At 47.4% G+C, this 12,801-nt stretch overlaps 1 protein-coding gene across 2 annotated transcripts in view; it reads right to left on the reverse strand.

Annotated features, from left to right (window-relative positions):
• GNB3 (G protein subunit beta 3) overlaps positions 1 to 12,801 on the reverse strand; it is a 160,487-nt gene that overhangs the window by 29,752 nt on the left and 117,934 nt on the right. For both annotated transcript variants that reach the window (XM_085619850.1, XM_085619849.1), the window contains exons 2-5: positions 7,439 to 7,572; positions 7,068 to 7,106; positions 6,551 to 6,657; positions 5,852 to 5,915 (exon numbers count right to left, since the gene is read on the reverse strand). In XM_085619850.1, coding sequence (XP_085475976.1) covers positions 5,852 to 5,915; positions 6,551 to 6,657; positions 7,068 to 7,106; positions 7,439 to 7,495 — 267 coding nt within the window. In that variant the 5' untranslated portion in view covers positions 7,496 to 7,572. The remainder of the gene's footprint in view (positions 1 to 5,851; positions 5,916 to 6,550; positions 6,658 to 7,067; positions 7,107 to 7,438; positions 7,573 to 12,801) is intronic.

Genomic DNA, 12,801 nt, shown 5'->3' on the forward strand with positions numbered 1-12,801 from the left:
AGGTCAGGAGATACGAAGGAGAGTCTGCCCAAAGACCGGCTGGGTAGGAGACTGCCGAGGAGGGAATCCACAGCCCATCTCCCCAATAGCTATCGGGGTGGCTCCACCGGGCATCAGTCAGGTCTCAACAGTCGAGGGAGGGTACCCAGAGTAAATGTCCTGGTAGGAGTGCAGGAACAGGCTTGGGTGATGGCTGAGATAGAACACAGAGGAGGGTCCCAACGAGGTGGCCATCATGAGGTCAGGCAAAGGGGGGGGGATGAGTTCTTGAAGTTCGAATTCCAATGGTCACCAAAAATCTCTATAACCCAGAGGGCAGGGGGTGTAAGTTAAGCAGTGGCTCAGCATGAGGATAGAGCCATGGACCGCCAGTCATCAATGGGGGCGTGTGATGTCAAGAAATAACCGCCAGCGGGAGAGAATGCCGCCACTGGTGAGTCGGACAGGGCGCCTCTGGTGTCAATCAGGATTGTCCCTCAAGGTCAGAACAGTAGTTGCGGATCCAGCTCGATGTAGTGGCCTTTACACTGTAGCTGGAAATGGGGGGACACCCTAAGGAGTTGTTTTGGCCCCTCCGGACGTTCGAATGCGGGTGCCATTTTGGAGTCAGGCGCGATACACAAGAGGCGTCTCACTCGAGAAAATAAATTTTGCCCAAAAGGTCTTAAAGAGGACATGGACAGGCACCCCAACCTCCCGGGCTCACCATCTGGACTCCAATGCTCCTGGTGTAGGAGTGGCTCTGAGGAGTTAAAGAAGGGCTTTCTATCTAGCTTTGTGTCAGGATTACTCATGGTTCGTGTGGTGCAAGAGCCCTAGCTTTGGGGGATTATGTAGGATCACTGGAAGCACAGAGGAGGGTGTGCAGTGATGCTGACGTCATTCAATGATACAGGATAGCGTTGCACTGCAGATGATGAAGAAGCTCTGGATGGTGTAGGGGCACAGGCTGCATGGATGAAGTAAGGATGCTCCGTCGTCTCAGAATTTAGTAAGACTGCTCCATATTGTAGATGGTGGAGGAACCCTGGCTGTACGGATAGAACAAGGGTGCCCTCTACTTCTGGGGGATGGTGTAGCAGCATGGGCTTCTTGAGGGAACAGCAGAAGAACACACTCCCTGGGAAGGCGTTCTCTTAGGATTTTGGTGTAAGAGTAGGGTGACCGGCTGTCCGTAAATTTCATGGACTGTCCGTTATCTTAGTATGATGTCTGTAAGGCGTCCGTAATTTGGGGTCCCCAAATTACGGACACACTACAGACATCAAACTAAAATCAAATTGGGGAATTTCAGGAAGGTATGCCGTTCCCCTTCTAGAGCCCCCATGAGTTTAAATGTTTCCACTCTGGGCCTCTCGCACTTATCTTTTAATCTGTAGACTGAGGCTGCCTGCAGCGGCCCCTCCCGGACCTCGTGCAGACTGAGGCTGCCTGCAGCTGCCCCTCCCGGACCTCGTACAGACTGAGGCTGCCTGCAGCTGGCCCTCCCGGACCTCGTACAGACTGAGGCTGCCTGCAGCGGCCCCTCCCGGACCTCGTACAGACTGAGGCTGCCTTCAGCTGCCCCTCCCGGACCTCGTACAGACTGAGGCTGCCTGCAGCTGCCCCTCCCGGACCTCATACAGACTGAGGCTGCCTGCAACGGCCCCTCCCGGACCTCGTACAGACTGAGGCTGCCTGCAGCGGCCCCTCCCGGACCTCGTACAGACTGAGGCTGCCTGCAGCGGCCCCTCCCAGACCTCGTGCAGACTGTGGACTGGACCATTGTCATTCTCAGACTGCAGACGATTATCACAGATAGAATGACAATGGGCCCTAATATAGTGACAGCATGTGGTGTGCCTTCTCCTGCACAAATGATGATTGCAGAAAGGGCCTGGTGTTGCTTTGCAAAGCTGCGCACATACTGAAAAACTGTCAAGTGCACGATTTTGACTTGTACTTATTTTGGTTGTCTAATTACTTATATAGTATTGTGCGACCTCCTCTGATATGTCTGTAAAACGTATGTTTTGTCCCAAATTTTTGTCCTGAATTTTGACCTTCTGTTCTGAATTTTGACCCTTTGTCCTGAATTTTTACACTGACCGTCCTGAATTTGCACCCATGCCAGTTGGTGTCCCCTATGTAAGAGTGCTATAGTTGTCAACCCTATCGGTTTAGGTGATTTGGGTAGGTGGTTGGCTACTGCTTTTTCGGCAGCACTACCGCTTACGGATTTGTGCTTGCCATCCTGCTCGTTTTCATGAAGCCAGGCCATGCCTTGGCCATTGCGTTTCCCTCAGTGAAAAAAGAAAAACAAGCATTAGCATAGCCAATAGGTCTCGCTTTTGGGACCTTATAAGTGTTTAGCCATGCAACAGTTGCATAACTAAATAGTTATAAGGTCCCAAAAGTGAGACCTATTGGCTATGCCAATGCTTGTGTCTGTTTATTACTGCTCTGTAGTAATGGCGGCGCACGGGTGCCACCATTACCACATAGAAGTAATAAACAGGAAAAAAAAGAAATTGGCTCACGGAGAACATCAAAGCAGCCGTGCGGCCGCGAAAGTGATCGCGATCAATCATCAAAGCGGCAGTGCGGCCACGAAAGTGAGGTGCGCGAGCCCGCGCACATGCACTGTAGCTCTAGGCTACAGTGGTAGCACTTTTTTGAGCCCTCACAAAAAGTCTCGCCAGACCAGCGCATGCGCTGGGTCAGGCGAGACCTAAAAAGAAGCAAATTCGAAAACATCCTCGGGCACTTGGGGGTTAAGTGTCCATAAAGTGCTTCCATAGAAGTGAGCCTAATGAAAAATTAAGAGGGTCTAATTAACTTGCTGGCTTTTCTTCACTGCATAGTTCTAAATATACCAACTTGAAAGAGGAAATGGAAATCAAACCGTGCAGGGACAGCACAGCCCTGTCTACTTTACTTTACTTTCAAGCTTCTGTCTCTTCAGAGGGCAAGCTGCTCACATCGGAAGTGACGTGGTGCCCCGTCAGCCGGTGAGGTGCTCACTACTGCACACCCAGCAGCTGATGGATAGACGAGGGCGAGCCCCGGGGTCCTTCTGTCCAAATATATGGCTGTCAGGGCGGGGTTATGGAGAATCTTCTCCTAGGACAGTTAGGTTTGTGCTTTTACTAACAGTTTTATGATTACTAGTTACACGCCAGAGAGGATGAAGTGACGTCGTCATCGTGTACGCATGTTGCGTGACATCACGCACCCACTCCCAAACTATCTTTAAATTCTATGGTTTGTGCCAACAATGACATGTCCTTTTATAAGGCACCTATAAAGTATTAATTCTGTGCGACCAGCTGTTTGCTTCCTCTCGCTCTCGTTTGCAGACTCTCTGTTAAAGTCAGAGAGCAGGGTCAATCAGGGCTTAATTTGTAAAACAAGATAAGTGCCAGGGCCCTTGTCAGGAGGCCACTGCAGCTTGCACAACACATCGCACCTGCCATGCTGCCAATAGTATTTACAACACAACTGCTAACCATCACACTCCTACAAGTGTGACTGTTTGGACTATTCCAGTTCCCGAAAGCAACAAGAATGGCTTTGGCGTCAGGTAAGCCTTTTTTTAATATATATTTAATTAATAATTGACTGTTGTTGTGGTCATCTCTAAACTAACCATACAGCGCCACCTTGTGACAGACTGTCACAAGCCGAGCACCGGAAACCACTGGCTCAAATTAAAGCACCGGAGTCTGGAGCTTCTCAGGTAGGGGCAAAGTTATCATCACTCGTGGTCAACATTCCAGACAGGTGTGCATGGCACGGGGGCACGGAGGATAGATACTACGGCGTCACCTTTCTTCCTCCATTTCTTTCCCTTTCTCTAGCTCCTTCTCTCACCGCATCTCTCTTCTCAATGTTGTCTATGTGTCATCGCATTTCCTTTTCCTTCAGTGTCTTACCCACCCAGTCACTTCCTGTCTCCTTTACCACAATTCTCCTCTTCCTCCTCATTCATCTATTCTCTTTCCACTGCTCATTCTACCTCCCTCGTCGTTCAAGCCTTTTGTTCTATGCCTCTCCTTCCCCATCTCGTTTTCCACTCACCACCTCCTTTCCTCTTATTCTTTCTCTCATCACTTCATCACACCTCCCTTCATGTCTTCTTTCGTTTTCTCCCCTCCTTCTTCCCATCAACCTCTCTTTTACTATTGTTCTTACTTTATCTCCTTCCTTTTGCATCCCTCTACCCATCTATTTTTTCTTGCTTCTCTCAGCTTTCCCTTATTTTCTTCCTATGTAGTTCTCGCTCTAACTTCCCAACTCTTCCCTCCTTCTTTGCTTCTCCTTCTTCTTATCTTTCCTCTTCTCACTACCTACCTTTGTCTCTCTTCTCACTCATCTCCTCTCTACTCTTCTCCTTCTCTACCCCTTCCTCCTCTCTTTCTTCCTTCTTTCTGTCTTTCCCTTTTTCTTTCTCACCTCTTTACTTTAACTTGCACATGAAAATAAGTAGAGAACTAAGACACAGAGTGAAAATGAATGAAGCAGGAACCATGAAAGGTCAGAGAGTCATGTAAAGGGTGGAAGTTGTCACAATGCGTGGCTCTAAGACACTGGGTGGTGAATAGAATCTGGAGACACTATTTTTGATGATTTAAGGACAGGAAGTCAATGGCGAGACTAGATGCAGCCAGCCCCCCTAATCTGCTGTCATGTTTCAATGGTTCACAATTAAATATTTCAGTCGGTGTGTCTTATCCAACTCACAGAACTCTTCTTTCAAAGGCCATACAGTCTTTTCTTGCAATTTGATGTCAGGCACGTGTTATGTAAGGTCATTTCCCGTTATTGTCATTTTAAGGTTAAATGTCATGTGATGTCACTTCCTGTGATGTGTTCACTATGCAAAGTAGAACATTTAAGACCTGAAAAGTCCTATCACTTTTTGGTCATGGAATGTTGTCAAGAATGCAGTGCTCTCTGTATGAGGGGAGAGTACAGTAAAGTAAAGAGCCTGGGCAGTCCTCGCTTTTTTTGTTATTGTACCAGTATATTGTACGTTACCATTGAATACTATATTACACACCACCTTGCCACCTCTTGCAGTGCTTTAGCCTTGCTGATGGGCACTGTTAACAAGGAGGTTTAGCAGTGCGTATATGTTGTGACGGGGCACACCATCTGTGGCATTCCTTACATGCCACAACCTGGTGACAGCCCGACAGTTGGCATCACCTCTGGTAACTGGGCTGGTGGAACAGCGAAGAGTGTGGTAGATGCCTATACTTGGCATCCTTTTGGAACACCTTATGTGTTGAGTTTCTGTTGTCTGGTGGCGAACATTGTCTCTGGTTCAGTTTGTTGTTTATGAGAGGGTGACTCTATTTGGCGATGTTGTTGTGCTCTCGCTTATTGATTGTGTTGGTGTGTTCGATCTCCTGGTGCTGCTGTTCATGACGGTGTTTGTTTTGGTGTTTCTCACTTTGATTCAAGATGGTAGTGTGTTGATGTGTGTGTGTACATATATATATAGATAGATAGATAGGTAGATAGGTAGATAGATATATAGATATATACCTCCCAAAACTTCGCTTCAGGTTCTCTCAACGGTTACAAATCTACCATTGACGTCAGGGTTGCATATGGTCTTACAGCCTCCTGTGTCCATCTAGTGTGCTCTCTGTGGTTAATGCTGTTGGTGTTAATTCTCTAATTGATGGTGTTGGTGTGGTATCTCAGAGAGATTATGTTGACTTGTTCTTTCTAAGATAACATGGTTGATGAGTATTTTTGTAGATAAAAAAAGAGGGCTTTCTCCGACAGATCGCATAGGAGAAATGGGAATGGAGGATGGTGAAGGAGCTCTGGCAGGGGTTGTAAAAGTACAAAGAAGTACCTTGTTGGTGGAGTAGGTGTCCCACACAATCAGCTTTCCATCCTGGGAGGCGCTAACGAGTAACCTGGAAGAAGAAAATGTCCATTAGCCTGGTGAGGCTAGCCTAGAGCAATTGCCCTATGTCAAGTACAGATTTCACAAAGCTGGTAAAGATGCCCCCAGCCTGGTAGAGATGCCCTCATCCAGCTACAGATAACCCCAGAGAAGAAGAAATTCCCCAATGTTGGCACAGATATCCTGATTCTGGTAGGGATGCCTCTCCCTGGTACAGATCTACCACACCAGGCCATATTCTCCTAAAGATTCCCCGAAGGTAGGTGCATACACCCGTATCCTGGTACAGATGCCTTCAGACTAGCCCAGATGTTCTTAACCTGGTGCAGATGTGGCTAGCCAGGTAGACTGTGGTTTAGAAACCCCTATAAGGAAAATGTATGTCTCTAGTCTGGAAGAGATTCCATCTCCATCTTGGCACAGAGTACCCTCATCCTGGTATTTGGCCACCACCAAGTGTAAATGACACCATCAAGGTACAGATGCCCTCAGACCGCGTGCATGCTTCCAACCTAAGGTAGATCCCCTCAGCCATGTACATATTTCAACAGCCAAGTGTAAATGACCCAGGCAGGCTACAGATGCCCACAGGCTGGCACTCATGCCCCTGACTGGTGCAGAACAGACGGCCCCTCAGGGTCTTACCTGGAGTCTGTGGACCAGTGCATGGCATAAATCTTGGCCAAGTGTCCGCGGAGGGTCCGCCGGGTTCTCATCTGTATTCGGCCAATCACCTCCATCCCGCTTGTGAGCTGCAGAGTGTGGAAAGGGGAGTCTCAATAAGGGAAGCAATGGTGGTTGGCAATCCCAAATGGTAGTGGGGGAGAGGCACTAAGGAGGGGGTGGGAGGAACATTTTCAGCGAGAGGCACCAGAGGTTCTGACCAGAGGTGGAAGAGAAACTGGTTCTGTAGTGGTATGAACTCATAATGAGGCGGGAGGCTGATACTGAGGGTGAGGTGCAGAAAATACACTTAGTAGAGGGTGGGAGAGATTTACAGCAAGAGGGGAGATGTCCCTATAAGTACATGAGGAGAGGTTCTCAAAAAGGGCAGTATAAATGCTCATTAGTAGGCAGCAGGGACTCAGAGGGCTTGGAAGAAACACTATCCGCAGGGTTCGGATTGACACTTTCTGGGGTTCTCCATTCCGCATCTTCTTACCTGGGCCAGCGTTGTGTCGGCAACTGCTTTCCGAGCATCCTGCAATCGGTGAGAGAGAACAGTGGTCAGAGATTGTTTTGCACATTGAGTTCATCTAACCCTACTTGTGATCCAAGGGCAGCTGAATGTTGGTGGTGGGGTGACAGCATCAGGGGGATCTATTAAGGGTTGAGGAAATATCGTCCATATCTAATCATAACATAGGGCTGAGTATCCCAACCTGCACCTGTGTTGTTCTGCATCCAGAAGCTGCAGCTGCTAGGTAGACCTAGCAGACCTGTGTCAGCCTCCTCATGTGCCTGGACAGCCCACCTCCCAAATCACACCATGGTTCATGCAAGGGACATCAGAGTACGCTCCGGCCTACTCACCGCGATCTGCTTCTTCAGCTGCTCTGCCTCTTGCCGGAGCTGCTCCATCTCACCCATGTATGTGGCTGGTCACCCGAGAGTCCAGCCACTGTCTGCTGCTTGAGTCACCTGCGGTGGAGTTCACACCGCTGCACCTGAGTGGGCAAGAAAAGGAGAAGTAACAATCTCAGGTCTTAGATGAAGTACATTGCCACAAAAACAGTGACATCCTAACTGTGACCCTCTATCGCTCCTCTTAAGAGGGGCTCGGAGTATGATACCATGGTCTACGTTTACCACTGTCCAAGGCTACCCTTATTCCCGTCAACCACCGACCTCAAACACAACTAATCAAACCACAGACCTATCTATACAGCCAAAAACAGTCTTCTTTCTGAGAGACGGCCAATGGTCAACTTTTGAGGGGGGGGGGTTGACCATTCTGGGTTCACCATCATTATGATCCTTTTTCTAGAACGCGGAAATAGACCGTAAAAACTGGCCTATGGTTTCAATAGATTTGCTCATCCTGTGATCAATTCAGGTGAGTGTCTCCATCCCGATATGATTGCAAATCTGGGCATGACTTTATCACAGGGTAAAATCCCACCTCATAGGATTTGGATGCTGGACATCCAGAGTGCCCTCATCAGTAGCAACACTCCTTTCCTACCTTGACCTAGGGTATATTTGAACTGAAGAACTCCGTAAGTGATGTTTTCTGGTTCTTCCGCACTCCGTAGTAACGTAAGCATGCCGATTATCAACATAGAGCAAGGATCTGTCCCTCCCGGTACCTCATGATCCCTGACATAGCCTTCAAAGGCACTGACATTTGCAGCTTCATGAAGTTCTTACACACACAGTCCTAATTCTGTTGGCAGGTCAATCTGATTTCTGCTGGGGATTATCACCCTTCTAAAAGTTGGGTAAACCATCAAAGGGGATGCTGAGGCAATCTGCTGTCATATCTGCTGAGGCTTATCACCCTTCTGAAAGTTGGGTACATCATCGAAGGCGATGCTGAGGCCATCTGCAGTCATATCTGCTGAGGCTTATCACCCATCTGAAAGTTAGTTACATCATCGAAGGCGATGCTGAGGCCATCTGCTGTCATATCTGCTGAGGCTTATCACCCTTGTGAAAGTTGGGTACATCATCGAAGACGATGCTGAGGCCATCTGCTGTCATATCTGCTGAGGCTTATCACCATTCTGAAAGTTGGGTACATCATCGAAGGCGATGCTGGGGCCATCTGCTGTCATATCTGCTGAGGCTTATCACCGTACTGAAAGTTGGGTACATCATCGAAGGCGATGCTGAGGCCATCTGCTGTCATATCTGCTAAGGCTTATCATCCTTCTGAAAGTTGGGTACATCATCGAAGGCGATGCTAGGGCCATCGGCTGTCATCAATCTTGTTTTCTTTAAACAAAGTTACCAACAGGACATCACCACTATCCCTAATTGTGGGAGCTGACACTTGCTCTGCTTGGGTCTAATCAGTAAATCGGATTGCTGTTGGCTAGCAGCCCATTCCACATGGTCTCTGAGTCTGTTCCCTGAGTTTCTCCAAGCCATCTGCCCATCCATTTGTGGCTGTGAAGTCAAATAGATATAACTCACAATCTGGGACACTCCTACCTCCTCCAGCGGCTTGGAGTCTCAGTTTATGCAACCCCACCATGTGCTTATATGAATTCCACATCAGGTCGAGTTCAAAACCAGGGGGCAAATTTATGAAAAAGTGGCGAAGTGCAGCCGCAGCAAGTCACCTTGCTGCGCTGCACTGCGGCACTGGGAAAGGGCAGGAATGTGTCGTAATTAAGTGGTATGGTGGATTCCTGACTTTTCCCTCACAATGTGCTGCCTAGCATCAACGCAGGCACCCTTGCACCAGGGAGCAAGGGTGCCTGCGTTGCATGCAGGTTTGTTTCTGTGCAGGAAGGGGCACACGTTTGCCAATTTGTTAGTGCTTTGTTTTGTTGTTCACTTTGCTGGCTGCTTCTTCTGATGCTTTTTAGGTCTCGTTGACTAGACAGCTCATGCACTGTCTCCTGCGAGGCGTATTGTTAGCTTACTGCGGGCTTAGGGTCAGCCCATTGCTTACTACTCTTTGACTTCATTGTCACTCTTATTTGCCTGCTTCTTGTTAGCATGCATGGGCTTTCCTTTCTCTTCTTGCATTTTCCCTCCCCTGGAGCATGGATACATTACTGTGTCCTTACACTGCTTGCTTTTACTTTTTTCTTTTAATTTAAGCTCTTTACGAGAGTGCATGTTTTTCCAGCTGTCTTCATAATGTGTCTCTTTTCCTCTCTGTGCAGCTTTCTCTCGTTTTCCCCATACCCACTTTGTAATGCACTTGCCCTAGTGTGCGCCCCTGCTCATGTTGCTTTCTCACCCGTGTGCTTCAATCCCTCCCAGCTGAAAACGTCCTCTCACCTGTATGGTTTTCTCTCCCCGTCCTCCATGCTCCACAGTGTTCTTGTTCTCACCTGTTTGCTCCCTCCCACACCCTATGTGTTGCTTCCAGACACCAATGTTGCTTCGGCTCCCACCAACCCCTGTGCTGACATGATAGGCTTCACTTTATTTAGCCATGCTGGATAGCATCTCTAAAAACCTTTGACAAAGTCAATAGGTCCCAAAGGCGGGCCCTATTGACTTTGCAAATGCATGTTGAATATTATCTCAAGTAATTCCAGCACGTACAGTTGCAATGGCTTCTATTTTGGGCGAAAGAGACTGGAGTACACTGATCAGCATGATCATTCAGTGGAAGAACTGCAGCTCAGGGAAAGGCTAGTAGAAGGTCCAGGTAGGCCTCGTCTGCAGCTGTGCATCGACAGAGCAGAAGGACTGGCTGCTTGCGTTGGATTGGACTCTGGAGTAAGGTGACCTGGTGACCTCACAGAATTTGCACACAACACAAGAGGATCACCGCACCCTGATGACCTTACTGTAATCTGGAAGGGAGGAGAATCCCTCAATCTCCACCACATTGTGAGTCATCCGCACTCACTCACCTTAGACCATCTCAGTGGAGTTGCGCTGCTGCGAATAAGATGGTTCTGGTTTTCCATCCGCCATCAGGAAGGGCCCAGAGGGACTCTACAACTACGTACCTCAGTCCACGGAGGTACACGATCCAGCTGGGAGAGGTTTACAGATAAATTTAGACTCCGCCACTTAGACTTTCCAAGCTACTCGTCAGTCCTCAAGACGGACTCCGCTGCACGCAATGACAATTCCTGGGATCGCAGCGCTGGCGTTCCACTGCTCTTGATCCCGACTGGTTATGACTGACGGAAAATCAGACCGCAGCATCTCAAAGGGTAGGTTAATTGGATGGAGGTCCTACTGATTGTTGGATGACCCTGAGTTCTCGTTGAAAGGCCGAGCATCTTTTGTTTTTGGTAGTACGGCATCTCTTTGGTTGTCCGAATCCGTTTATTGACCACTTGCCCTTGACAGATTTCTTGCTGAGACTCCAGAAACTCTTTGCTTGTTGGAATCAATCTATTTCCTGTTAGAAGGCCATTACGTGCTTCCCTATGTCCACATTTTCTGTGTTGAGGGTGTGGCCCTCTTCTTTCCCTCCTAAATGACATCAGTGCGAAGTTCTAGAACAGTGATACTCAAAGTACGACTCGGGGGCCGCATGCGACCCTCCTGACCTTTACATGCGGCCCTGGTTGAAGAAAAGCACTAGCTTTCTGCTTACTTTACAAAGCACTAATTTTCATAAAGATATTAAATAAACAGCAAGCATTAATTTACAGTCGAACTGAAGTAAAAAAAAAGAAGAACAGAAGCTGTTCTGCACTACTTAAATTTAGGAGCTCTTTAATTTTGAAAGACGTCTTGCAACAAGTGTGTAAAAATATGAAAAAGTCCCTTCAAAATAAAAAAAAGTGTATTTCATTACCCTGCAGAAGCGTTTCACCATAGTACATCAGATTATAAAAGTGCAATGCGAAATAATTTTTAAGTGACAGTTTTCAAACATTAATTTAAAAACATTCATGCCTCCCTGACTACAATGCCAATGGCAAAATGAAATAAAACAATTGCCTAGGATCACACAGTTTGGTCAAGTGCGGAAGCTGGGATTGATCTCAGTTGCAATTCAACCACCAGATTTACATGCGTCGCTTCTCCTAAGACCATCTTACACCTCCCACGCCCTGACCGCCATGATGCTGGCCTCAATGCTGCCGTCGGTCACACCACAGGGAAACTTTTTGGCCCCTGAGAGAATGTTTGCGAGTATCCATGTTCTAGAGCGTCTTTCTTTGTTGAGATCATGTCTATCTTCTGTTGGATTACAAGAGGGGTATTGTTGAAAGTTCTACCAAACGCTTGTGTTTTTTTGGGGCCTGACTTTTTCCTTACAGATGTTCTTACAAAAATTGCAGGGAAGCCCAAAAGTCTTTAGTTGTCCAATCTGCCTCAGTTTGACTGACCCAAAAGTTTTACTAGGAGTCTCTTGTTGCCTGTTGACTGCCCACAAAGGCGAGTGGAGAATCAGAGACTGCTGTGGTCTGTAAAGCTGTAGGTGTCACTCCAAGTTTGCTGGGTTTTATGTCACAATATCGAAGTTAATAATATCAAACTGCACTTATATCGACTTATATCTTTGAGGTAAGCATATATGGCAAGAATGGATTTAATATTCTATTTCCACATTTACTTACCTTGATGATATAGAGGTGATCAATATTGTGGAATCAATATATTGCAGGCTGATAATAAAAGTTCAAGTTCAATACAGTGTCTCCCCATGGCTTATACAAGAGCCCTTGCGATAGTCAAGAAGAGGCCTGTGACCTCCCCTGACTCAAGCTTTTTGAGGGAATGCAACTGGTTGTTTGGTTTTATGAGCTCTGGTGGCCCCTTTTAGCTTATAATATTGCTCCTGAAAGAGTACAGGAATAGGCTGGTGGACCCACAGACCCAAGGTTTCTGAGTGAGTCCGACCAGCCTTTAGGTTTCAGGCTCACTGGAATGTCAACTGTGGACTGACCATAGAGTTCCCCGAACAGTCCAGATTGATTGTATGAGCTCTGGCTCATTCCTCCCTTACCTTTGTTTTTAAGAGATTTGGCTGACTCATTCTGCGTGACCATAGAGTTCCCGGAACAGTCCAAAGTGATTGTACGACCTCTGGTTGATCCCTGCCGTACCTTTGGTTGTAACATATCTGGCTGGCTTATGCTTTTTGACCATAGAGTTCCCAGACAGTCAGTGATCGTATGACCTCTGGCTCATTCCTGCTGTACCTTTTGCTTTAGGATATTGGGTCATCCCAGAACTTTTTGCCTTCTTCCTCTATTTTTTCTGACCTCTTGTTTGTTGTTTTATGACTCTGGGCACTTTAC

This window comes from Triturus cristatus, chromosome 7 (assembly GCF_964204655.1).
Source record: "Triturus cristatus chromosome 7, aTriCri1.1, whole genome shotgun sequence".
NCBI lineage: Eukaryota > Metazoa > Chordata > Amphibia > Caudata > Salamandridae > Triturus > Triturus cristatus.